General features: G+C 36.5%; 2 protein-coding genes across 4 annotated transcripts in view; one reads left to right on the top strand and one right to left on the bottom strand.

Annotated features, from left to right (window-relative positions):
* The window catches only part of astn2 (astrotactin 2), a 261,598-nt gene that overhangs the window by 186,644 nt on the left and 49,202 nt on the right, over positions 1 to 25,752 (top strand). For both annotated transcript variants that reach the window (XM_023338121.1, XM_023338122.1), the window contains 4 exons: positions 7,187 to 7,311; positions 8,829 to 8,933; positions 9,089 to 9,268; positions 21,155 to 21,477. In XM_023338121.1, the coding sequence (XP_023193889.1) occupies positions 7,187 to 7,311; positions 8,829 to 8,933; positions 9,089 to 9,268; positions 21,155 to 21,477 (733 nt within the window). The remainder of the gene's footprint in view (positions 1 to 7,186; positions 7,312 to 8,828; positions 8,934 to 9,088; positions 9,269 to 21,154; positions 21,478 to 25,752) is intronic.
* On the bottom strand, positions 11,296 to 19,900 carry trim32 (tripartite motif containing 32). 2 transcript variants are annotated; one of them, XM_023338123.1, is made up of 3 exons: positions 19,814 to 19,900; positions 19,460 to 19,520; positions 11,296 to 18,326 (listed from the first exon to the last, which is right to left on the bottom strand). In XM_023338123.1, exon 3 carries the CDS (start codon positions 18,311 to 18,313, stop codon positions 16,274 to 16,276), a length of 2,040 nt encoding a protein of 679 aa, XP_023193891.1. In that variant the 5' UTR covers positions 18,314 to 18,326; positions 19,460 to 19,520; positions 19,814 to 19,900; the 3' UTR covers positions 11,296 to 16,273. The 2 variants fall into 2 exon arrangements, with proteins under 2 accessions (XP_023193891.1, XP_023193892.1); XM_023338124.1 differs by lacking the exon at positions 19,460 to 19,520.

Genomic DNA, 25,752 nt, shown 5'->3' with positions numbered 1-25,752 from the left:
TAACATGACTCTCACGGTAAACATGTCTGATTGTTTGTTTTTACACCGCAAATTAGGCTTTCTGCTCACGCTGCCCTTTAATAACTTTTAATTTTCTCCACCAGGCCTGTTGCCCAGGGTGACACTGGGCTCTTTATCTCTGTTATGAGGGCCTCTGTCTGGCCCCTCTTGCCCCAGCATTTATTCAGATAAGAGATATTACAGCTGCTGAGCACATGCAACTGAACCAGCCACACAGTCGGCTGTTATGAATCTTTGATTATGCATCCCAACAAATTGGTGGATGGCTCTCATGGGCATGTGTGGCAGAGATTTCAAAGCAATATTCGAGAAATAATAGTAGAAAAACCTGTCTGAATGATTTGCATCAGAAAATTGGACAATAAACATTTTAATTCAGATATTTTATGATGAAGCAATATTTATTACACAAACACTGTCAATATTTACATTCATGAGAGTAAAAGTATTTGCAGTTATGATTAAAAACTAAGGATCTTTTAATTTTACATTTATTTTGAGATAATAGAAATGATTTGGTCCTTAATTATTTTTCTATTGCCTCAACCATACGAAAACATAGATAACACTGTCATTATAAATAAATTAAAAAGAAAACCAAAATGGAAAATGTGTACACATCTGCTTCCATATATATATATTTTTCAACAGCTGGGTCATGGAACAAGATATTCATTCTAAACACAGCAGCAAAGCCACAGCAAAGGGGCTGAAAAACAAACAAACATAGAGTTCCAGTCACTTGCACTGAAGTTGATTAAAAAGTGTGCAGAAACCTATCAAAAACCTCTTGGAGCTGAAGCAATGTTGTAGAGGAAAATCAGTCTGAATTCATCCTCAGCAGTAGGAGAAACTAATAGTCATACAGAAAAATACCTTTCAGGACACTGCTGCTATTGAATCACAGGTTGCACCCAGTATTTGCACAAAAATTTCCATTGTGCCCTATTTTTTTTTCTTTTTTTTTGAAGTGCCATTGTGTAATTTCTTAGGTTTCATACACTTGAGTTTACATTGAATGTGAAAGTCAACACTGTTTTTTAGCTAACTGTTGTCATTTTACTTGACGGCAGGCAATGTGTATTTGACTTTGCATGTTTTCTTTTTGTATTTTGGCAATGCTGTGAGACTTATTTGACTTTGTGTATTACTTAGCCTGTTGAGTTCTACAGTTTTCAATCAGTTAAATATTGTATTACTGAAAACAGGGTTTTCAGTTGTCTTTTTGACTGTGCTGCATTGTGCCTGAACATTTTTTTTTAGACAAATTAAGTATGTTTGTCCTTTTTGCCAGATCTTAAGGCCAGTAGCATTTGAAGCTAAACTGAAAAATTAACAGCTAATCCACGTGATTGTAGTAATTGGCAGGAATCACCACTCATAGGTGATAGGTAAATAAAAAAATATTACAAGGTTTTTCTTTTGTAATTTTTTTTAGTATTGATTTGTAAAACCAATAAGGAGGATAAAAAAATCCCAAAAAAATGCATAGTTTTTATAGGAACTCTCATGAGTTCAGAGAAACATGAAAAAAGTACAAAATAAAAACTACACTTAACAATACCAGAGGTATTCTAGACAGGAAAATCACTTTATGAAGGAGAAATTTATCTGAAAATTGTTGTCTTTGTGTGCAGCTCATTTTAGCAACACTGATTCCTAAAAACATTTAAATGAAAGTTGCATCAGGAAGTTGGATTGTTTTTAAGAGTTGCTTTTGTGTATTTTAATTGGTGGCTTTATTTTTTATTAAATGTCAGAAAGATATAGAACTTTGCAAAATCAGACTGTTCCTAGAAAAAAAATCTTCTTGATACTAAAAGATTGGCATTACTTTTGTCAAACGAAATAACTTTTTCAATACATCACACAGCGGTATTTCCTTCCTCCTTCCCAGCCGTCTTTTATCCACTTTGACACCTTTTCAGCTTACCCAGTATGCTGCAGCAATTTTTATCTTCAGCTTCAAAAAGCCCACCTCCTTTGTGCACTGTACTGGCACCCAGTGGCTGCTCACATACAGTTCAAAGCACTGCTGTTAGTTCTAATCCGACAATGCTACCAGGGGTTTACTACCCTATGATTGCTCAGTGTGAGAGACTGTTAACAGTCTCATCCTTAGCTTTTGCTTCACTGTCCGCCCCTCTCTGAGGTAAACTGATCATTGCTCTGTCATGCCTAGACTTTTCAACCCCCATTCAGGTTGGATGCTTTTTCTTCTGGTGTCTGAGAAGAGAAATATGTTTAAAAGCTCCAATAAATCCCAGATGAAACATTCTGAAAACAGCTGCTTGTGTGATTCAGCGTTTTGCCTGCCTACCCCACAGAATCCTGCATTTTCCTCCAAAGAACTCCCACAACAATGAACACAGCTTGTTTAGCAATAGTGCAATCTATCTATAATATGTGCTGTTTCTTTTTTTTTTTGCTTCCAGTCTTTTCAAGTCTACAAAAGTGCAGCAATGTTAAACACTTATAAATGCTTTGGGTAAAGTCAATTGTATCTTTTTTGACACGGAGACAGAGCAGCCTCTGGTGGTTACCTTTATGATTGCGCTTGCCCCCTTCTCCACTGTAAAGTCAAGCATTTATTGATTATCACATTCCAGAGTTCAGGCAACATGAATCTTGACTTTAGTTTAAAACTGACTACCAATTTATACCATAATTAATCTTTAGTGATTATGTGTTAGTAACTTAAATTGCATCCTAGTAATTAAAAGTCTGGTTTCACCTTTCTCAACCTCAGCCCTTTCATAAATTAGACAGTTTTGCAAATATGTAATTCATTTTTCATACTATCAGAATGACTTTTTGTTTTTAGTAATAATTTGTTTCTTGTCATCTTAAATTCAGATTTTTTTTTTAATGCATCCCTTAAATAATATAACTTACCTATGTATCCATCCATCCATCTCTCTCACTCTGTGTCTCTATAAATAAATAAATATATATATATATATATATATATATATATATATATATATATATATATATATATATATATATACATACATGAATGGAGTAAAAGAGTCTTCTAAAGCTTTGACCTGAAAAGGCTGAACAAGCTCAATTAGCAGCCGAGGCAGAACAGAAACTTTGATAGCCTTTGTAAGCTTGGCACCAATGACTAGTATTTTAATTCAATTCTCCTTTCCTCTGGGAATTAGCAAGTATTCATTTAAGTTTGTCTCTTACCACAAAGGAAACTTGAGTGAAGAAAAAAGGCATCCTATCGTATTCTTATACTTCCTTAAGCAATGATATTGATCTGCAGTCATACTGTTAGCTTTAATATAACCATCCATTTAATATTCATTTAACATTGTGGTTTAAGCGTAAACGTGTTGACAGGCGAACAGCATCTGCAGCAAAATTACTTACAGATACATCTTATGTCTTAAACTGAGATACACAGACTCCAAATGATACAAACTCAGGCAGAAAAAGCCATGCTCATCTATCATTACGGGTTCTGGGGAGGTTTTTTATTTTTTTTGGCACATCTTTTTTTTTTTTACACTTTCAACCGATTTGAGGAAAGTGTAGCTGAAGGATAGTAGGGCTGTAGGCAACAGAGAAAATCCAGAAAGGTTCACTGCTGGGTTTGAGGCTGAGCACAGAACAAACAATTGTCACAGTCTGTCTGCAGGTAGAAATATTGAAGTTGACGTCCGGCTGTGATAAACAAAAAATGGATGTGAGACTGAAGGTGTTGCTTGCTGTAGCAGTGAGATGTGCTATATCAGTGTTCACAATGAACCAGTATAGCTGGAGAAAATGCAGTGAAAAAAGTAAGAATGATACAATGAAAAAGTGTTTTCTAGTGTTTGCCTCAATAATTTGGGAGGCATGGTGTCCAGTGCCAACACTTGCATGCAAAAAACATATGTACTGTATGTGTTTCATTTATTTATTTGACAGACTAAAAAACAATATTTATCTTCAACAAATGGAGAACAAAAAATGAAAAAAGACACTAAAAAGAGAAAAATAATATTTTTGTTACAAATTACTCAAGCTATCTTCATTTTTATTTTTATAATGCATACTCATTATTAAAGTGGCAGAAAGGTTTTATATTGACACTATAGCAGGGAAAATAAGTACTGAACACATCAACATTTTTCTTCATCAGGCTAGAGAGCTGCACGATATAGAATGTGTTTGTCAATGTGTTCAATATTCTAATCACGAATGACTGCTTGAGTGCAATATTTTGAAGGCTATTAAATTTCAAGTGACATGCATGCAAATTCTGCATGCCCTTAATTTATTTGGCCTGTTGAATGGAATTTCACTGCCCTTAATGCCCAGACCCAAATGCAGCTGTGATGCTAATGCTTACAAAGAGTGTTGAAGGCATTTCAAAAAAAGGAGAAGCTAGAAAAGACTCACAAAATTATGGCTTAAAGTGAACTAGCATTCTAGCAATATTCGGTAAGAATTTCAGCTACATATTTTCTGGATAGTTTATATAAGTGTACTTCTAATGGGGCTACTCATATGCAATTCACACCAAATGAAATGTGTTCATTTTTATTGAACACGAGAATAACACCAGATATGTAAAGGCACAGAAAGGAAAGTTAGTGTGGAGTATGCTTATATGTGCACTGTGTGTCAGTGTTAATGGCTCAAAACTTACAAAAGGTTTGTGTGTCTGTTACGTTAAAATCAAGTAAATCTTGTCACATTAAATATAGTAGCACCCTCTCCAATACATGCTAGCCACTGGCTGAAAATTGTAAATAGTTGTTTGTAATTGTTTCTCTTTTGAATGATGCCTCACTATTTTGGATTGATTGGTTCATAGACACATTACATCAGGAGACGGAATTTAATTTGACATACAGCTACCAGTCAGTAGCATCATAAATTCCCAGTTGCACTCTAAACTTGCTAGAAACCTAATGGGCTCGTTGCACGCACTGACGTCACATCCGCATGGAGCGAAATGCAGCTTTCTTGTTTCCGCTTTGAGTTACCATGACAGCTAGAAAAGATAAAGTCGCATTTCAGAGGCAAATAAACCAATACTACGAACATTGTTGTCTTCCTAATATAATGGGCTTTTAGTTTTCATGGATTTCCAAACGATCCTGAATTAAGAAGATGGTGGCTTGTAAATATTTGTCGCTACGAGTTAAAGCTAACGCTGGAGGCTAAAACTTCAGCCTTCACTGAACCTGAACAGTCAGCTGAACTCAAACTCTGACACCAGAGCTGCTCTACTGTAATACTGTAAGCTATGGGGCTTTTTGTGCTTCCTCATGGTTCACAAGCAAAAAGCCCGAACCGTAATCTCCCCGTTTATCTGTGTTTGACTAACGACAATAAACACACATACTTGAAAATAAGTACGAAATAAGGTAAAAACATTGTCCGTTAAAATGGACTAAAATGTTTACTTAAATAGCATTTTTTTTTACCAAACAAATGTCAGAGAACATTGCCTACTAGCATAAGGTAAAGTTAATGTTAGTCATACAGTAAAACTCACCTTCGTATCCGTGAATCTATAACGAGGCGTACATTCTACATATATTATATATATTTATATAAATATCAATGACGTGCAGTGAGGTTCATAGCTGTTGAGGCACTGACTTAATCATAATCAGATTTACAAATATAGACTCCGTGCATGTTATTGTTTACAAAAGGAAATTTCGCGCATGCGTAGAACGCATGCTGGAGGGCAAAGACTATTCTTCTACGTGTCATGCATAGCCGCGCTGCCGCCGTAGAATAATTCCGTTATATTATTAATTTCGTGCTGTGCTCCACAGCAAAAGGAGAAACCGTTAAAGTACAACTAAAAACCACTTCTTTCTCGCTCTCTGTATCAGTGCAGCACCTATATGGCTAGCTCGCTGTTACTGCCTCTTACTCTGCAGTTGTGGAGTCACAATGTCTGGGAGCATGAGCGCCCCCTGCCATGAGGCGAGAGAACTGCCTGCCTCCGCTCGAATCTGTTCACTGCCGTTGATGATCGCGCCTCAGCGCACGAAACACGTTACACACACAGTTGGTGACAAAAAACACTGTACATTATATACAAAAGCTAAATTATGGAAAATCAGTTGATATATTAAATGTTTTTAACCATTTTATTGGCGACGTACAGACAGGAAGCCAGTGCAGAGGTTACGCAATCCCAGGTGAGGCTCAGCTCGCTGCTGCCTCACCTGCTTCGCTTCTGAGGATTTGAATAGGAAAATGCGAAAATCCAGCGATTTTGAAGAAAAAATAATCAAAATTGGTTAAGCTAAATGAAAAATAGGTACTTTATAGTACAAACCACGGGGTGAAAATAGCAATATAAATGATCTTATTATATATATATATATATATATATATATATATATATATATATATATATATATATATATATATATATATATATATATATATATAGTTTACATAGACCTAACATTGGACTTAATTTACTTGTCCAGCATGTCAAGGACAGGCCACATCTAGGCTTGAAAATCCATATAGCTACAAATCATGTGGGTCCACGCGCCTTCTAAAGGTTCTTTGAGCCTGAAGCCGGCTGATTTAGTTAGCAATCAATATGTTTTCTGTGAGCCTAAGCCACGGTAATCTTTTTACAGCACCTCTCCTCTCGCTCTTTCCTCTTATCCATTGCCCTTGTAACCCTCAAATCTAACCATGTGGCTGTGATTGCTTCTAGAAGGCTTTGTGGTTAGAGCAAGTAAAGGGGAAACGACAGGAAAAAACTGGATGAAAGTTGATATCGGGAAGTAGTGAAAACCCAGAGTTTATGTGACACAAGGACTAAAACCTCTGCTCCTTTTATAAGACTCTGTCTCATAAAAATGGATTAGAGGAATGGGTGCTTCTGCTTACCATGCTTCCATAATGCGCTGAGAATCTTTTTGACATGACTTACAAATCCTTTAGTTCAAGAAAAAATATCTATTTGCTAAACTATATGGTAGCAGGACAAACAACCTGAGAGCTTCATGTTCACTAAAATAATTTCTGAATAATGCTCAACTAGCATTTTTCAGTATATTGACTGTATACATGCAGTCAATATACTGCATGTATTGACTTACAGTATAGAGCACGTCAATACATCATATATTGCGTAAGGATTCCTTTAGAAATAAAATTCTTTCTTTTTTTATCTTAGGGACAACAACTATATTAAGGACTTTCCACAGCTAGCCGATGGTCTCATGGTCATCCCCTTGCCAGTCGAGGAACAGTGTCGGGGAATCTTGTCAGAGCCATTACCCAACCTGCAGCTTCTATCAGGTAAAAGGGGATTCAAGGAGTTTTGAGGAATTTGTTCCTTTTATCCATATTTTTGATACATACTTCATGAATAATAAAGCCATTGGATTCATGTAATCTAGACATAATTTTTGGCCTGTGTAAATGTCAAGTCACTGGAAGTACTGGGTCAATGTGCACCTGCAATTTATTTTACCTGCAAAACAAACCAGTAACAGCTCAAGATTTATAGCAACAAGTCGTTTTTAGAATTTAAAATTTATGTAAAAGCACTACAAAAAATGTTTGTGGTGATTTGTAAACAGAAACTCAAATGTGATGATAGGTTTGACAAATAGCTATAGCTGAAACATTTTGAGAGAATAAAAAATGAAATGTGTCTATTTGTTCTCAAGAAATAAAAAAGAAATTCTTTAAAATTACATGTATTCTTTAAACTCTGGGAAGCATATTAAGTTTTCATTGTAGTACTGATTTTAGTACAGTTAAGAATTGGTACGTCTTACCACTTCAAAAGCAGGCATTAAACTGAAATTAAGGGCAAGAAGTTCTCTATGTAAAATATTTTCGTTATGAAGATTTTTTGCAAAAAAAATAAAAATATATATACTGTATATCAAAATGTGAAATTCAGCAGCTGTTTTTACCTTTTCTGTGATTCTGAGACTTTAGTTTCAAAATAATAGTGCAGACTATTTAAGAAATATACCATTTGGTTCCAGGCCTTTTGGAAATAATGTCACCTTTCATAGTTGTTGCTATTTGTTCAGAATAAGAAAATATACATATATAGATAATATATATATCATCTATATTATAGATAATATAGATAATGAGCATTTGCAAAATCCGACACCTAATCTATGATTTTATCCTGTTGTGTCATTGTATTTTTTGGATAGAGTCAATCCGAAATTGTCTCAGACCTCCACCTGCACCTTTGCTCCTTAATCTGTCCATTAGCTAAATTGGCATCTGGGCCATGCCGATCTCTAAAATCTTTTACTGGGGATCCGCTTTCACCACAATTGGACGCATGCGTACACAAAGTAAATTGCCCTTTTCTTCCCAGTGAGCGAATGTCTCATGTGTAAATCGCTTCAGAGAGGCAAAAGGTCAAGATTCCTGTAAGCAGTTTCTTTATTTATTTTCCCTTGCTCTTCACTTTTGTAGCTTTACTTCTAAACCAGTGTGAAAGTTAGGTAATTGAATTGCGCTGAAAGCCAAGATTGCTCGATTCTAATGGCAGCAATCCAATTGGAGTTCAAGCTGCACCATATATCACCATTGATCCAGGAGCAGCTGGGTTGTGGGCTCTGATGATAAATGATGTTAAAGCAATATTGGGTTGTAATGGCTGTGCAATAAGCCTGTAATGATGAAAATAAAACAATGGATTTTATTTAGGTTTTCATTTATCATAAACTTCTGCCTCTCTTTATAAGTCCGACCCAGTAATTTGTTTAAAATTCTAGTGTTTGTGGTATGTGCTCTTTTGTCTTCAGTTCTGTCTCCTTCCCGTTTTCTTTCTTCATCAGGCAATGCCCAGTTCAGTGAAGCGGTAGGCTATCCCATGGTTCAACAGTGGAGGGTGCGCAGTAATCTTTACAAAGTCAAACTCAGCTCGATAACCTTATCCACAGGTCAGTGACTGAAAAATGTAATTTGGATTTCATCGTTTATCACATCACAGATATAAAAATCAGTCAACGCCTAAATAAATGTGATACCTCTGGTTTTAATCTGGGCAATGTGAAAATCTATTTACTTTTGTTCTATGTCTTTATTTATTTGGTAGAATTTTCTAAGGTGCTCAAGACGCTTTCAGGTGAGAGCACACGCGAGGAGCTCCTTGCTTTTCTCCAGCAGTATGGCAGCCATTATGTGTCAGAGGCCCTTTATGGCTCCGAGCTCAGCTGCAGCATCTACTTTCCCAGCAAGAAGTCCCAGCAGCAGCTTTGGCTGCAGTACCAGAAAGGTGAGTAATCTGACCGAGTTAGAGAAAGGGCAAGTATCCGTAGGCCTAATTTGCAAAAGCATGCATGTAGAGCTACGGTTCCATGTTCTTTAAGCTGCCATGTGTGTTGACTTATCTAAGGAACTAGTTTAAGTGTGCCTGAATATGAAGAAATGAAGCACATCTTGTATCAAGAAAAGATATAACCCCTTGCCTCGTACAGTGTGTGTACTGGGATAGAGGATGCAATTTGCTCCTATGTTACTTTCCCCCTCATACTTAATAATTACCTTACCATATGCAGACTGAGGTTCAATGTTCTGCATGCCACCAAGTGGTCAAATTATTTTTTAATACAGCTAATCAAAACCTTCCTTCATGCTCAGGTTAATAAAATTTTATCTGTGCAGACAGAGCTTCTGCATAGCTTGCCATAAAGTCAGGTAAAGTTTTGATGGATCATTGATGTTAAAACTGAGTAGCACTTGCTTAAATTAGAGAGAGGGCGTTTTTATGTTTAGTCAATTACAATCCTCTTGCCACAAAATGTTTTAAAATGTCCACAAACTTGCCAGACTGATAAAGTTAACAGGTTACAGAATCAGATGTATCAAAAGTGATAAAATCTTAATTATTTAGAACCACTATATCTTTGCATGTTACAGAAACAAATGCAAGGAAAATGTGCAACAATGTGACAGAGGGTATAAATAAGGTTTTAAAGTGAATACAGGCATTAATGTTTGTTTGTGTGCTAGACAAACCTGTGGTGCAAAGTGGGAGCATGACCAAAAGAAAAAAAAATGTGTTGAATGGAATCTCTTTTGTTAACATTGACCCCTGTTTTGACCATGTTTCCTTATTCTAAGTGAAGAAAATGTTTGTAGAAAGATGTATGCAGTATGAATATGTTTTATTAAGGTTGAATCAATATCCTCCGTCTGTGTAAAGTGTGCAAGAAAGTAAGAAGGGTGAGTCAAATTATATTTGATGGAATTAACAAGATAGAAGAGCATGAGTAGTTCTTGTTTTTTTGTGAAACAAAATAGTACTTTTCATTCCAGTTATTCTTGTTTACCTATGAATTGTTCATTTCATTTTCTATTTGTTGGACAAATGGTGAAGGAAAACATTGAGTCATGAAAGAGATGACCCTGTGATGGATTAGCTACCTATCCAGGGTGAAACCCATTGGTAGTTTGTAATTGGCTGGACCATGACCATGAATAAGAAAAAGAACATGTGTTCTTTTTCCTGGATTACCAATGTGCTGTACAGATAAATCAATGGGAAAGATTTACTTTACTTTGTCTCAGACAAAACCTAGATTTTAAATGTTTATATAACCATTACTTGTTAGGACCAAAACAAATAAGTATTCAGACTTGTAAATAAAATGACAACAGTATAAAAATACTTTAGAAACACTCTTGCATTGTGAATTAATAAGTAATAAAATATAAATCATTGACCCCGTAAAAAAGCATTAAAACCACAAGTGTACAGCTAAGCACCAAATGACCTATACCCTTGGCAGATTTTAATCAATTGTAGTTTACAAACGGTTACTTATCACTAGAATTATTCATTTTTGGATTGGCAGTTAAAATTCACACTTGAATTGAATGGGGAATCTGTAAAGAAAGCTACAGATTAGGGTGATGGTAAGGATGCTTTCCAGCCTCAGACTAGGAGCTCATCACCAAAAACCGTCAAAATGTCAGTGAAAATATACAAATTTTAGTCAGCAAATGTATGATGGCTCTAATTACTAAAGATGTTTCCCATAATTATGAAGAAGGGTAAAAACCTTTGTAACGTTTGGACAAGCTTTCTTTTAAGAATGTAGATAAAAACAGTTTCTTCAGAAACTACACACATTGTTTATTATGTTATATTTTAGGAGTCCTGTGTAATTTGTTAGAAACAAACTTGTTGGTTGAAATAATTTTGAATTAAAACCTGACAGGTATATAAATACTTTAAAAATGAATAGTACAAGCTCATATTCTAAAATCAAATGTTCTAAACGTAGCATAAGAAAAACTACTGCAGATAATTTAGTTTACTGGTTGACAATGTTTATTGCACTCAGGATTATCAACAATACAAACATGATTTTGACTGCACCAATGAACAACATGGGAGTTTGATTCACTGTAAACAAAATGTTGTATAACAATATGAATTAACAACTCTGCATCTGTAATAAAGGACATATTTAGAGGATGTGAGACACTCAACAACTCACCACACTGAAACAAGGACACTTAACTTTTCAAACATTTGAAGCTTTTTTCTGTAACTCTTATTCTTGGTTATTTTGTTACTACTTCAAGTGATCACTAAGAGCTTTTTTATGGTAAGAACAATATGCAGTTGATAAGAGTATTAAATCAAAATGTATTTAGTACAGAGATGGATTTGCATGAAAATAAAAAGACGGACAAAGATGTAACGACACAAAAAAAATGCATATGGCAAACTTGAACTTATACTCTAACCTAGCTTGTCTTTAGTTTTATTTTTTACCAGTCATATTATCTGCTATGCATGTTTGATGCTCCTTACAATAGATGGGGATAAATATGCAGAGTAAAGGTTGTCTTGGGAACATAAACTTTTAGGTAATTATAGATAATGCTCTAATGAGCAAATCTGTATTGAGAAAGACAAATATACAGAAGTCAGGGAATAATAAACAGAGTATTGAGAGTATACATGGAATCTAAGGAATCAACCAACCATAGTGACTATTGTCGGGGTGTAAGGAAAATTGCCTACATTTTCACTTTAAACTTCAGGCCAGCTTGTTGACTGAAGCCTCCTATATTTTCCCTTCATTTACAAAAAGAGAAAACGCATCACCAATTTGGAAATATTTGGTGTCTTAAAAAAAGAAATGTGTCAGACACTAAATCAGCACCTGTCCCTTTTTTCAAGATGCCATTTTATAACAAATTTGCAAACAATGAAACAGCAAAACCAGTTAATATTAACTTGGTGTATTTCAGGGTGGTAAACTACTGCTAACTTTATAGGACGTTATTCTACTCTTACATTTAATCACTATAATTGATGAACATAATTATATTCAAAATAATATTTTAGCAGTATTATGAATATGTTCTGTTTCGCTGTTTAGAATAACTATCATGTTATACATTTTTGTTTTGTAATACTTGTGTAAATATTGTGAATTTGATATTTTTACTCAAGATTATCATACAGCATGGGTCTCTCATGAGACCATGCCTAAACTCAGAGCGTTCCATAGTTATAGGAAACTAAAAACTTTGATTAAAGATGTGTAGTTGGCTTCAATGTGTTTAATTTTATTGCCAAAAATTGTGAGTAGTTAATAGTCAATGTACAATGCACAATGGCGTAAGGGAAATGGTTCTTTACAGAAGGGAAAAATGAAAAACCATTTGTTTTGTTGTACTTCTACTCATCTTTTCTTTGGTACTCTTTATATTGCTCTCAGCTATGATCTTGACTGTGTCTATGGATTGGCTCATATAGCCACAATGAAATGGTCCTCTGCATCTGAAGTAAAGCTCAGGCTTTACTAAGTTGCAGTTCCAGCTTGTGGAGGGTAATTTTTGCTTTTACTCAACAAGCCAAAACAACTGAGATCATACTAAGTGATGTCACAGTGTTACTTATCAGCTCTGTAAGCAGTTATGAATATATGCATGTAAATATTAATATATTTTTAAAAAAAGTTGAGCACAGGACAAATCACAAACATGAACCCAGGTTTGGGTATTTTACATGGGAAGAACAAAATCTTAGGCATGAGGACTTTCCATATTCATTGCCTATGATATGGTAACACTACAACTGTGCTGGGTAATGCCTCAAAGAACAACTGAGTGCATAAATCACCCGTATTGCTAATTATATTGCTCTCAAGGCTTTATGGCAATTTTTGTTGGGATGTTTTTTTTAAAGGCATGATAATCAAGATTTAATGATTTCCTTCACAGATGCAACTCTGGCTTCTTCAAGCTTTATTGAAACTTTAAATCATTTCACTGCCAATTTCACACAAAAAAATAAAAAGCAAAAACAAATATTAAATTTTTACTTTTTAAAAAGTACTCTACAAGTTTATTATTAACTTGACATTGGCTTCAAATATAGGAAGAATTTCTTTCCTGTTACAATTCTCACAAAAAGGTACTTGACAGTGAAGCACTTCAGATAGTCGTGATGAATAGAAATGACTGCCTTTTATATTTGATTTTTTACCAAGTGAAAGATCTCTGTGATGATGTATCATAGTAAGAAATAAACAACCTTCAGGATACTGAATGTTCAAGGTTGGACCTTATGCTTCCTTATGAGGCTTTTGACCCAGCTCTGATGTATGTGCCTCTCCTGGAATAGCAAGAACAAAAGGTATATTATGTCTGACGATACGATACCACTGAATAAAAGTTGTCAATAAGCAATAATAAACCTCCAAAGAAAAGTGCCACAACTCACTTAGCCTGTTACATGTGAGTTTTGTGGCACCAATTTACATCTTTGTGTTCATTTTTCTGTCATTTTTGTGTTCACTTCCTGCAAAACTGTATTGTATGCAGTAAACATTATTTCATTCCTAATAGAATAAAAACCATTAAAAGTTAATGAACATGTACTAGAAATTCCAAACACTTCCAGAGTCTTGTCAAAAAGAAAATTCACTCAAGATTACTCTAGTCTTCTAACAAGTCATGTATTTTTGAAAGCATTTCAAATTATCAACCTTCCCAGATGCATTGCATGTTTCCATTCTAATATGGCGATGAGATTGAGTTAGTAAATGGAAGATTACATTGTTTGTGATCCAACTAGAATGGACATACACCCTTTGCAAATTGCACTAGCATGCTTAATGCATCTTTAAAAAAACAGTATTTTTGTCTGTGTTTTTACTAGTAGACTTGTACATATAAAAATGTCTCAAAAAGGCCTGAAATGGCAGCATTTAGCACATCTTTTTCAATATCTTGAAACATGGAGAGGTATGCCCAATTTAGTTTCCATCACTCAAATCATCACAGCTCATTTGGAATATAAGAACATCTCTTCTCTGGTTACTACACGAACCGATCTATCAACCTTGAGAAAACTGGCACTATGCTGGTGGAGATGAAGAGGTCTGACCCAGGCAATAAACTATGAATTGACTAAAATTTGGTAGATGGACTTTGATTGCACCATTGTATATTCAATAAATATGATTTACAAAGTAAAAATAATTCAAATCAAAAAAAGAAATTCTAAAATGTTATTTCAATGGATCTCAAACAGGTACATGTAACAAAATATGAATACTGGCTAAAAGGTTTAATATTTTTTGTCACTCATTTCAGAAAGTGATAATCCTACATTATATAGATTTATTACACATAGTAATATTTCAAGCCCTTATTTCTTTAAGTTTGATAATGGCTTACAAATAATTTGCAATAACTCAAATTTTAGTGTTTCAAAAAATGCTAATATAGTAATAGAGTTAAATATTAGCAACTAATTGTGTCATATCTTAATCAGCTGATTAACTCAAAACACCTGCAAAGGTTTCCTTTTCTTAGGCTCTAAATGGTCTTAGTCTGAGTCAGTGAGTGACACATTCATGGGGAAGAATGATGATTTGACATATGTCCAGAAGACAATCACTGACACGCTTCACAGTGAGGTAAGTCACAAAAAGACCATTTCTAAGAGTGTGTATCCAAATATGTACATGTACAAAGTTAAGTGAAAGGAAAAATGTGTGGTAGGAAAAGGTGCAATAAGGAGAACCGCAGCCTTAAAAGGATTGTCAAGCAAAATGCATTAAAGAATTGAGGAAGCTTCACGTAGAGTGGATTGAGGCTAGAGTCAGTGCATCAAGAGCCACTTACATACAGACAAATGCTATCCTGAACCGATTCCATTTCTAAGCACACGTCCACACTTAGGGTAGTGCCACCAATCTAGCCGAAATTGAAGCTCACAGAGAATCAATGGGTTGTAGAGGAAGAGGAGAGGAAGATTAGACATCAGACCCAACAAGGCAGATGACCTGAAGGCAGCTATCATAGCACACTGGGCTTTAATTACATATCAGCAAAGCCACAGGCTAATTGCCTCCATGCCACATTGCATTACTGCAGTTATTCATGCAAAAGAAGGCCCAGGCAGGTAATGAGTGCATCAAAGTAAACACTTTTCAGAAGCCTGATATTTCTGTTTTAAATATTCCCTTTTATTATATCTATAAGTCATAATGATTGACACTAGAAGAAACAAAGGCTTGACATTTTCACTTTATTATTCTATGTAATATATGACTTCCAATTTCTGAAAGGAATGACAAAATATATTGAACTTTTACACAATATTACAATTATTTCTGGAGATGTACCTCTAACTCCACACTACATCAGGTTATGATTTTATGGTTAAATACTCTTTTCTATAAGAAATAAATATTTAACATTTAATTTTCCCTGATATTACAGAATGAAAGCTGATTCCTAGTTACTTTTTGCCATTAGAGACAGGTCAAGTAAATTTTAAAGCTGCCAGCTGAATTCAGTAGAAATAGTTAGTGTGCTACTAAAACCTAATAATGGGACATAGTGACAAGTCAATAATAAAGTGCATTGCAGGCCTTGGTTGTATTTATTTCATATGTAAATCTGAAAATATTTTCTACCCCTCTGACAAATCTTTCTCAATCAAATTGCAGTAAGTCGCACAGTCATGCGTGAATGGGGACACCAAGGCTAATATAGAAGAGAATGTCAGCTCTTTGTGCTTCATAGCTTAAACACCAATGGCTTGTTTTTCATGATCTACTTAGACAACTTGCTATAGTGATGAATATAATAAGCCACCTGGGAACCAAGCTGGGAAAGGAAATAGTCTTTGCTGCAGCTACACTACAGAAACAAGTAATAGTGTTATATCTTCTCAAACTTCAACCCGACCAACCACACACACCCACTAAATCTCTTAAGTTCACAGGGAGAAAAAGTGTTTCTAGGAAGTTGAAGAATGCCTCCTTTGGACGTATGTAAAGACTTTGACACAGTGGTCCCAGCAATCAAGCACTAGCAGCTGTCCTTTCTGGGTGGTGGCCACTCCTACGGGACAGGTCAGTCCTTCTTGGATCAGAATGTTAAATCCTCCTTCTTTGGGAAACTGAAGAATTTCTTTCCTGCCACTATCGGTGACCAGCAAATCACCGTTGGCATCCACACACATGCCAGTGATGCAGCGGAAGTCCTCTGTTTCGGAGAAAAAGTGGCTGAGCTGTTTCCCCAGCTGGCCATCGGTACCCACCGAGCCAATGGAGAAGCCTCCTTCGAAGTGGGGCTCGTTCTGGCGCTTTTCGAAGTTCAGGGCCAGGCCTTGGGTAAAATACACGGTTCCTGCTGCATCACATGTCACAAACTTTGGCCGGACAGCAGAGCACAATCGGTTATAGCTGATTACACCTACATTGCGGTCCACTGCAAGGCACCACAGTTTCCCCCCTTCCACGTCTGACACCACAAACTGGCCTGATGGCATGGCAGTAATTCCCCAGGGTTTAATCAGCTGGTTTTTATGGCAGGCCACATAATGCCCATCCATGGTGTAGACTTTAACTGAATTATCGTAGTTGTCAGTAACACCAATCAGACCTTGAGGAGTCACAGCTATGGATAACGGGATAAGGTTAGGCAGGTCAGCACCAAAGAAGCTCAGAACAAAGTTGTCTATGCTTGCATTGCGTCGGATTTCGCGCGGGACACCTTTACGATTGAAAATCTGGACACGGCAGTTCCCTCGATCGGCCACCAGTATATCACCTTGTGGTGAAACACAAATGCTAATGGGTAAATTAAACATTCCAGGCAGTGCTCCTTTACAGCCCATCTTCTTTACAAACTGGCATACTGGTGGCCTGGAACTAGCCCCTGCAGATTCCCCACCTGCATCCATGGACTTTGACTTAAAGCTACTTGGTGAACCACATACTGTCTCATCTACTGCTGAAACCATGTCAACATCACGGTAAAGATCCCCTGGAACCATTACAGAACCACCTGTAGCGCCAGAGGGCGCATCCTCTGCTTTAAACTCCAACATTGTTTCTAACCCACCTTTCTCATCATCTGTATTGACTGTGTAAGTGTTTGTGGTCAAACAGCCCACTTCTATGGGATTAGAGTGTTCTGCTCTGGCTAGTGTTGGCTCTTGTAGCTGGAACTGTGTGGGTAAACTGCTTCTGAGGTCCAGCTCTTCATCATCACTTCCTGCGCCATCGTCCTTTAATAAGGCAATGTCACTCTGTCTTACCCTTACAGTCAGATAATCGCAACGTGAAACCACTTTTACCTCTGCGAGGTTAAGAAGATATGTCTGCTCCTCAAGAACCTGTGCATTGAGTTTTTCCACTTCTCCCAAAGAGGCTGTGAATGTCCTTCGAGATTTGCTGAGCTCTTCCTGAAGATGAAGCTCTGCCGAAGAATACTCTTGCTGAACCACCCGGTACTTTTGTCTCAAGCTCTTGGAAATGTTTTCAAGTGTTGTCTTTTTCTTCTGAATATTGCCCATAACGTCACGGAGGGCAGCCAGTCTACCACTCAGTTCTTTACGGCGCTGCTCAGCTGCCACTTTTATCGGCTGAACTGAATGGCCTTCATGCAGGTGGCCATCCGCTTTACAGACCTCACAGAGAACTGTGGTGCAGTCATAGCAGAACTGTCTTGGTAGCCGGTTGCCACAGGACTTGCACATTAGCGCCGTGGCAGCAGCACTGCAGGTCAAAGTGCAATCTATTATTTTCAGTACTGTAAGATTATCTGCCAGCTGGGAGATGCTGCTCATCCTGGAGACCTTGCTGCAGAAGGGGCAGCGGACACCATTGATGGTATTAGCCAACAGTTTCTCCAGACAAAGTCGACACACAGTGTGCCCACACTGCAGGAGTTTGGGTCTGAGTTTATCCTGGTTGTAAGTCTCCAGGCAGATGGGGCATTCGAGAACCTCCCTCATTAGGTCCGGGTCCAGAGAAGAGCATGCTGCTGCCATTATGGTCTTTTCCCTTGAGTGGAAATAAAAACAAATTGTAATATTTTCCAATTTTGTCAGAAAATAGTCAATTAAATTACAACTGAGAAAAATCTACATAAAACTATATTTTTGTTTAACTTCTAATGATTCACAGTGAATGAGCAGTTATACTGTATATCATCATAAAGACATAGTTAATTCACTAATATTGTGATGATAATGTTAAATTCTAAGGAAGGATATTTCTAAGGAAGGTTAGTTGGGGTATTTATTGTTTTTTGCTTGGACTGTTTTCCACTGCTATGTTTATATTTCTAAATATGACAAAACACAAGTATTGTGTACAGCAGAATTATGCATCCATCCATCTGTCCATCTACCCATCCAATGAATAAATTAATGTCACTACATTTCTCAAAAACATATAAAAATCAATGTTAAAACTAATATTTTAAAAGCCTAAGGGAGAAGCAATGAATGGGAAACATCTAAATGTAAGACTTAACTAAAAGAGCTCACACCTACCATGGGAAATCTTAAAAGATTTTCTAAGGCCAAAAAAATTGAGAGTAATACATTTGAGGGGTTTTTTTTTATGACTGGAGGTGTGGCAGAAGTTCATTGTAATTTTTATTGCCACTACAATACTCCAAAATATCATGCAGAAATTTAAAACCTTATCATCCACTCCTACTTCACATGTAGGTGTCAGATTAACAGAATGCTGAGTTTAAAATTTAATGGTGGTGCAATTAAAATGGCACACTCAAAGACGACTGAAAACCGGAAAGACCCTGCATTGTTTTACAGGGATGATGATATCAAAATGATCATAATCTAAAAATCAATATATTATCTCGATTAGAAAATAAATTCCTAAAAATTAAGCTTTAAAATGCATGTATATTTATTTGTAAAAAACACAATTTACATTATTTCAACTGACGTGTCAAGTTGTAATAAAACAATCCTATTTTAGTTCCTTGGCTATTTGTAAATAAAGGCTTTCTGCTACTTAATAACTAGTGTAATGTAATTTCAGCAACTGTGACCAGCTGGTCGCTACAAAAGCATGTCGTTATTATAACTGTAAGGTTGCCCCTGTATATCGCATAGGTTGAAAAAACGAACTCAACTTATTTAGACGAGAAAAGAAAAACTTACCGACGAAAATAAATCCTCTGCTAAAAGCTGACTGCTACGTTGAGCTGGTGTTTTCTGCGGGCTAACAGACATGTAGTCATACATGTGTGCAATCATGCGGGAGCATGTCACACTTTGTTCAACAACATCTGCGTATCAATTGCAGTTTAGAAACTGCCTGGTCCCTTAACTTGCACACAACATGAATGTAAAGGCCTCTCTATCTGACAGCAAATGTTCGCGGTGCACTGAAGGGTAAACACATCGAGACGGCGTCATTAAAAATATATATACAGCACTGATTGAAACAGGACGTGCATCAAAACAATTGGTAATTATATCGCTTCTGTTCGTAGATTTGCTTTTTAGCTTTACCTTTCCTCCAACGTCTGATAGAGGAGAAGTAAGAGGGTGTGTAGCCGCTGAGCTACAGCCGCTGTTTGGAGCTGCAATGCTGATGACTCTTCCTACGCAGAGCCGTAGGTTACGTAAAGCGCCTGCATCAGAGGCCGATGGTTGTTTTGATTGGCTAATGAACAGGTTCTCACGCCATGCGTCCATTTACTGAAAATTATTGTGCACTTTCACCATGTCATGAGCCATTAAATACGCAAATAATACCGCAATGTTTTGTGGAGATATTTTGTTCTTCTTTGCAAATAGCTCTGTTTTCAAATGGGGCCATGTTAAACTGCAAATGACAATTAAAAATACTTTTAGATAATAATCTGGCTGGACAAACTTAACAGAGATAAGTTTCAATTAAAGTAATGCTCAAAGGTTAAATTACATACAAAACTATTTGTCAAGGTACAACAGTAATGACTGAGAATAGCCACTAGATGTCAGCATAGATCCACAGTAGAAGATAGATAGATAGATAGATAGATAGATAGATAGATAGATAGATAGATAGATAGATAGATAGATAGATAGATAGATAGATAGATAGATAGATAGATAGATAGATAGATAGATAGATAGATAGATAGATAGATAGATAGATAGATTCTAAAACAAAAAAATGTCTAAAAAATCAGGTGAAACGTCAAGATTTGTGGAAGAGGAAAATGAAAAAAGCCCAACCTAACAACCTCTAAATACGGATCAGTGTTTTTGCATAAATAAAGATTTCAGGGTTGATGTTTTTTTTTTTTTTTTTTTTAGTTTTTCTTTTTTTACAACTACCGAAAAGCACTTAGCCTACTTGTAGTTCATAACATTGCAGCACACCTACATTTTACAATTCAAGAAATTTGTTGTCTATCTTGCCAAAAACATGCAACACAAATTTATTAAAATACAGATTTGACCTAATACAAAATCATTTCGGCTAACAAAATCCTATGATTTTAATCACAAGTTACTTGCTGTCAATTTAAGTGCACAAGCTAATTGTGTCACAACAAAAAATGCATATAGTTAATTTAGGATTTTTGGTTTTATGTCTGGAAACACTACTAAGAGTGCCTCTGGGCCATTGAAAAAAAATTACAAAAAATCCCCAAACCAAAACAAAAAAACATGGGAATTGACGTAACTGCTAATAAAGAACAAAACAGCCATAAATATTGAAAACAGAGCATAAACTACTTGGAGCTGAAAATCACTCAATCAGTGGTTTGCTGTGATTTTCTTACAGTCACAATAAATTGCATCAAGGAGTGATATCTGATAATTTCACACTCTCTATTTTTCTTTTCCATGCTCTTCCAGAGGCAACAGACCAGGGAGTCGGAGGCGTAGGGCGACGGGAGATTAAGTCTGTTCCCTTTATCAACTACTTGTTAGCTCTACAGAAGAGCCAGCTGCTGTCAGATGACCTGGTAAATGGCGTAGAGATCCGCTGTGAAGAAAAGGGCAGCTGTCCCTCTGGCTGCCACCTGTGCCATCACCAGGGCATGATGGGAGGAGGGTCAGGGAGAAGCCGTAATGGTAATGGTAGGAGTGGGGAACAGCCTTCTCCTATCCCTGTCCTCCTTGAAGTCAGCAGGGTTGTGCCACTCTACAGCCTGATCCAAGACAACATCACCAAAGAGGTGAGAGAGACACAAATGAATTATTCATTATAATATTAAATAGAAAAAAAAATAACCAAATGAGATAAAGCAAAAATAAAACTGATCAAATTGACCTACTTTTAGATATGTAGTGATTTGCAAAAAATACAAATGCTTTGAATAGTGCAACATTTTGTCAAATAACAACAAACTTCAATTTATTTTAGTGCCTGACTTTGGAAAAATCTGACTTTTTACAAATAAAATGGACAGTGTGCCTTCTATGTATTCAGTCTCTAAACTGATACTCTTCAATAAAATCTAGTGCAACCAATTGTCTTCAAAAGTCACCTATTTAAAAATTAAACAAACAGTTTACCTGTGTTTAATTTAATCTCAGCATTGATATAGCTGTTCTTAGAAGGGCATTAGTGAACAAAAGGTATCACAAAGGACACAGTAGACAAGCTGGAGAGAAAGTTCTAGATAATATTAAAGCAGTTTTAAGTTATGAAACAAAACCCTAAAATTTGAACATCTCACTGAACACTGTTCAGTCCATCAACTGAAAATGGAAATAGTATGACACAACTGCAAGCCTATTAAGACACCTGAAATGGACAAGTAGAGCATTAATCAGAGCAGAAGTGAAAAGGCCCATAGTAACACTGGAGGAGCCACAGAGATCTGTAGCTCTGGTGGGAGAATTTGTCGACAGGACAAACATTAATCATGCATCACCGGCCTGTAGGGAAGAGTGGCATGAGGAGTCTGTGTTGGAAAAAAAAGAGTACACACACATTTGTGCCCTGGTTTTAGGGAACACAGCAGATGTAGAAGATAGTGCCAAAAATGAATAATTTTGCTCCACCTGCAGAACATGTTAGAAGACTAATGCATGGCTGACATAGTAAGAATGCTTTATTTCAGCAGGCATAGGAAAGGTGGAGAGAATTTGTTGTAAAATCACCAAAGTTAAATACAGGGTAATTCTTGAGGAAAGTCTGATAGAGGCTGCAAAAGATTTGAGGCTGGGGCAAATGTTTAATTTCTGCAAAGACAATAACCCTAAACATACAGCCAGAAGTACAATGGGAAGGTTTAGTTAGAAATATGCTGTATGTGTTAGAATTCCTCAATGTCTAGACCTATATCCAATTGGGAATCTGTAGAAACATTCACATTTTGATATTTTCAGATTCTCCCCACCATAATTTCTGTCTCTAGAGGTGTAAAGGTGGTGTTGAGCTATTTAGAAGGGGTGTGATTTGGAGGAATGTGAATTCTTTTCTGACCACCAGTTTAAGGTGTCAGCTGTAACTGGTGGTGTAAATCAGCTGTGATCCAGTGTCTTTGATAAAAATAGCCTGCTGGGTCAAATCTGGCAGGAAGAGCATTCTGCTGATAATAAACTCTGTCTGGATAATCTGCACACTTACTACTGAGTATTACTGTTTAGAACAGTGTCCAGAAAAGCTTAATTGATAATGTTAGGCATTATTAGGGTATATATTTGGGACAGGAACCAGAGCTATGTCATGCTCTGGACTATCCAGCTGTATTTTGTTGACACTCATCTTGTTGTATAAAACTATTCCTGAACATGAGTAGATTAAGTTTTTTTCTGCTGAACTCAGGTCTCATGACCATGTTTGACCAGGTCCCAGGGGTCTTAATATACTGTCTTTGGAGAGGAATTAGTTGGCTTGCATGTTCCTTACTGAAACAAATACACAATTTTTTTCATAACTTGACACTGGTAGATATATACCTCAAAGAACTTGCAGATGTAGTGAATGATGGTTCTGAAAACGTTTGAGTCGGAGAGGCTGAACATATGGGACAAAAATGTTATGTGAAATTCTTAAAGGGCTATGGATACTTTTGCTGGGTACTATATATCTTGATATTAAATAAAACAATGTAATTGTAGATTTACTATGGAACTTGGCTACTTTGCAAAAGTACAGCATTTTTATTATTTAATTATGTGAATGAACATGTACAGTAAGTGCTTGGAAAAACAATTCGAATTGTGTTCATTGCTGCTTATTCAGAAGGTGCTAGCACACTGTTTGGCATGTTTTGCTTGGAATGTAATCTAATATAGTATGACTGCGGTGTAACACTTGTAAACTGTGTATATTTTGTTTCCTCTGAAGCATTAAATTAATGTCAGGTGCAGTTGTTGCACCTCACCTATAGAGGGCATGAGTTGGTTAACTTTGACCACTGGAAAGGAGTACTGTAATACAGGCGGCATAAAAAGATGACATCATGGTTTTTCACTTGTGGGGAAGTCTGCGTGTATGAATGTGAGTGTGTCTGAATGTGTGTTCATCGGTGTTTTAAAACATGGATGCACTGCTGAATGTAACATAATCTTAATAGCCACATGCTGTGTTTCTGATTCATTCTGTATAAGATGTCTTTGGATTCTTTCTTTTTTTTTTTTTTTACAGTGAAAGTTAATCACATCAGATCTGTTTTCCAGAAGCCTAATTTAGGAAGAGGCTCTGGCTTCACTTGACATTTAGTTGACCACATTTTGCCCTGTTTGTGCTACATTTAGTGTTCGTCTTCGGAAGCTCATATCTGGTATATTTGCAATCTATTTGCGCAAGAAGGGAAGCAAAAACAAGTGACTCAGAAATGTTCAACATCCGTAAAGCATGCATCTGATTAGGTATCTCCATAAATATCCATGTAAATATGGATAAGTGCATTCAGAAAGCACACACACAGCATTAACCTCTGTACGTGCCTCTCATAACAAGCACCACAGCCCCAAAGAGTAGGAGGGGCAATCAATAGCAGACAACCCATAGCGGGCCTAGTCAATACCTAAATGTGAGGAAGTGCAAAAATGTCTCCTCATCGTGCTGTTCCAACCACTTAACTACCCTTACGTTTGTCTACCCCAAAACTATCCTTGGTCTTCTGAAGGCATGCAAGAAAAAGACTAGTACCGCAGTAGACTAAGGTACCCCTCTGAGCTGGATTGAGGCAGGATTATTAGCCTCTTATTGATGCCATCAACCTCTGTGGAGGTCAGGGAGTACATCACTCTGCTACTTTTTTGCTTGCATTTTCTTCTCTTCTTGGCCAAAGCTACTGCACACCACAATGGCAGATACGTATATTGCATTAGAGACTCGCAGCAACCTGTCTGTCTACATACACAATTGCTCCGTCGCTTCATCTTCATGTGTGCATCTGTCTCACACACAATTTCACTTGAGACTGTCTTTCTACTTGGCTGAGTCTATGGGGAAAGACAGCTGCCATGCTGCAAAAGCTCTCTTAGAAATAAGGCCTCTTTTTTTCCCGCTTCAATGGTAGAAATAAAATAGAAGCTTATAAGTTCAGTATATGGTTAGATGGACTTAGATTCTATCTGAATGTGCATTTCTATTTGAATAAATGTGTCTGTAAATGCCATGTATCTGGCTTCATTAGATATGTCACTTTCACTTTGGCTTCATTCCTCGCTCTTTTTTCAGCTGCTGGTATCTTTTCAGTGACCTCAACTACGCTATCTGGCAGTTTGACAGGACCTGGCTCTCTCATATATATTCCATGTTAACCCAGAAGGGGGTATGGACAATGGCTTTATTGCCATTTCTTTCTAAAGACCTTTACTAGAAATAAAAAGAAACTGAAATTAATATTAAGTATGGTCTACCTACATAGTAGTCATTCTTCTTAGTTTCTGCACGTTGGAAATTGGGTTTTGAAATATTTATTTGGACATAATTTGCTGTGAGTTATAAGAGACTAGTGAAGAGAGGGGTGAAACAAATTCCTATAGAACAATTTCATAGTCGAAAACACCGGATGGGATGTATGAGATAATTTTTTTAAGACCTCAAATGTCTCAGTGACTTTTGGTTTAGTACAGTGCTGTGAAAACATATTTCACCATTTGTAGATTTCCTCTTTTTTTTTCTTTTTGTCTAATCATCCTGAAGGAAAATGTATTATCAGACAAACTGCAGTTTCTACCAAGTTAAGATTTTAATCATTCTGGTCCTCTCTGAAAAAGTAATCACCCCCATTGTTAAATCATGTGATTAATCCCCACTTCTGGAAGGCTGAATTTAATTTCACAAGCCACACCCTAGCCAGAATATTACCAGACCAGAATAATTGAGAAATACTTAAATGAAATCCATATGACAATATAAAACGGGCTACGAAAAGTCTAAGGAAATTCCACAAGAGATGAGAAATGAAGTCAATGACATAATGATTCATTGCAGACCAAAGAACCCCCACTTCTCTCCACAAAACTCATAATGGCCTTTCTGATAT

The sequence above is a fragment of the Xiphophorus maculatus genome, chromosome 8 (assembly GCF_002775205.1).
Source record: "Xiphophorus maculatus strain JP 163 A chromosome 8, X_maculatus-5.0-male, whole genome shotgun sequence".
Lineage (NCBI taxonomy): Eukaryota > Metazoa > Chordata > Actinopteri > Cyprinodontiformes > Poeciliidae > Xiphophorus > Xiphophorus maculatus.
The sequence above is the reverse complement of the archived record's forward strand: the minus strand, read 5'-3'. Positions and strand labels throughout refer to the sequence as shown.

Excerpts from the sequence above, each read along its gene's own strand:
- trim32 (XM_023338123.1), bottom strand. The coding sequence starts at position 18,313 with ATGGCAGCAGCATGCTCTTCTCTGGACCCGGACCTAATGAGGGAGGTT.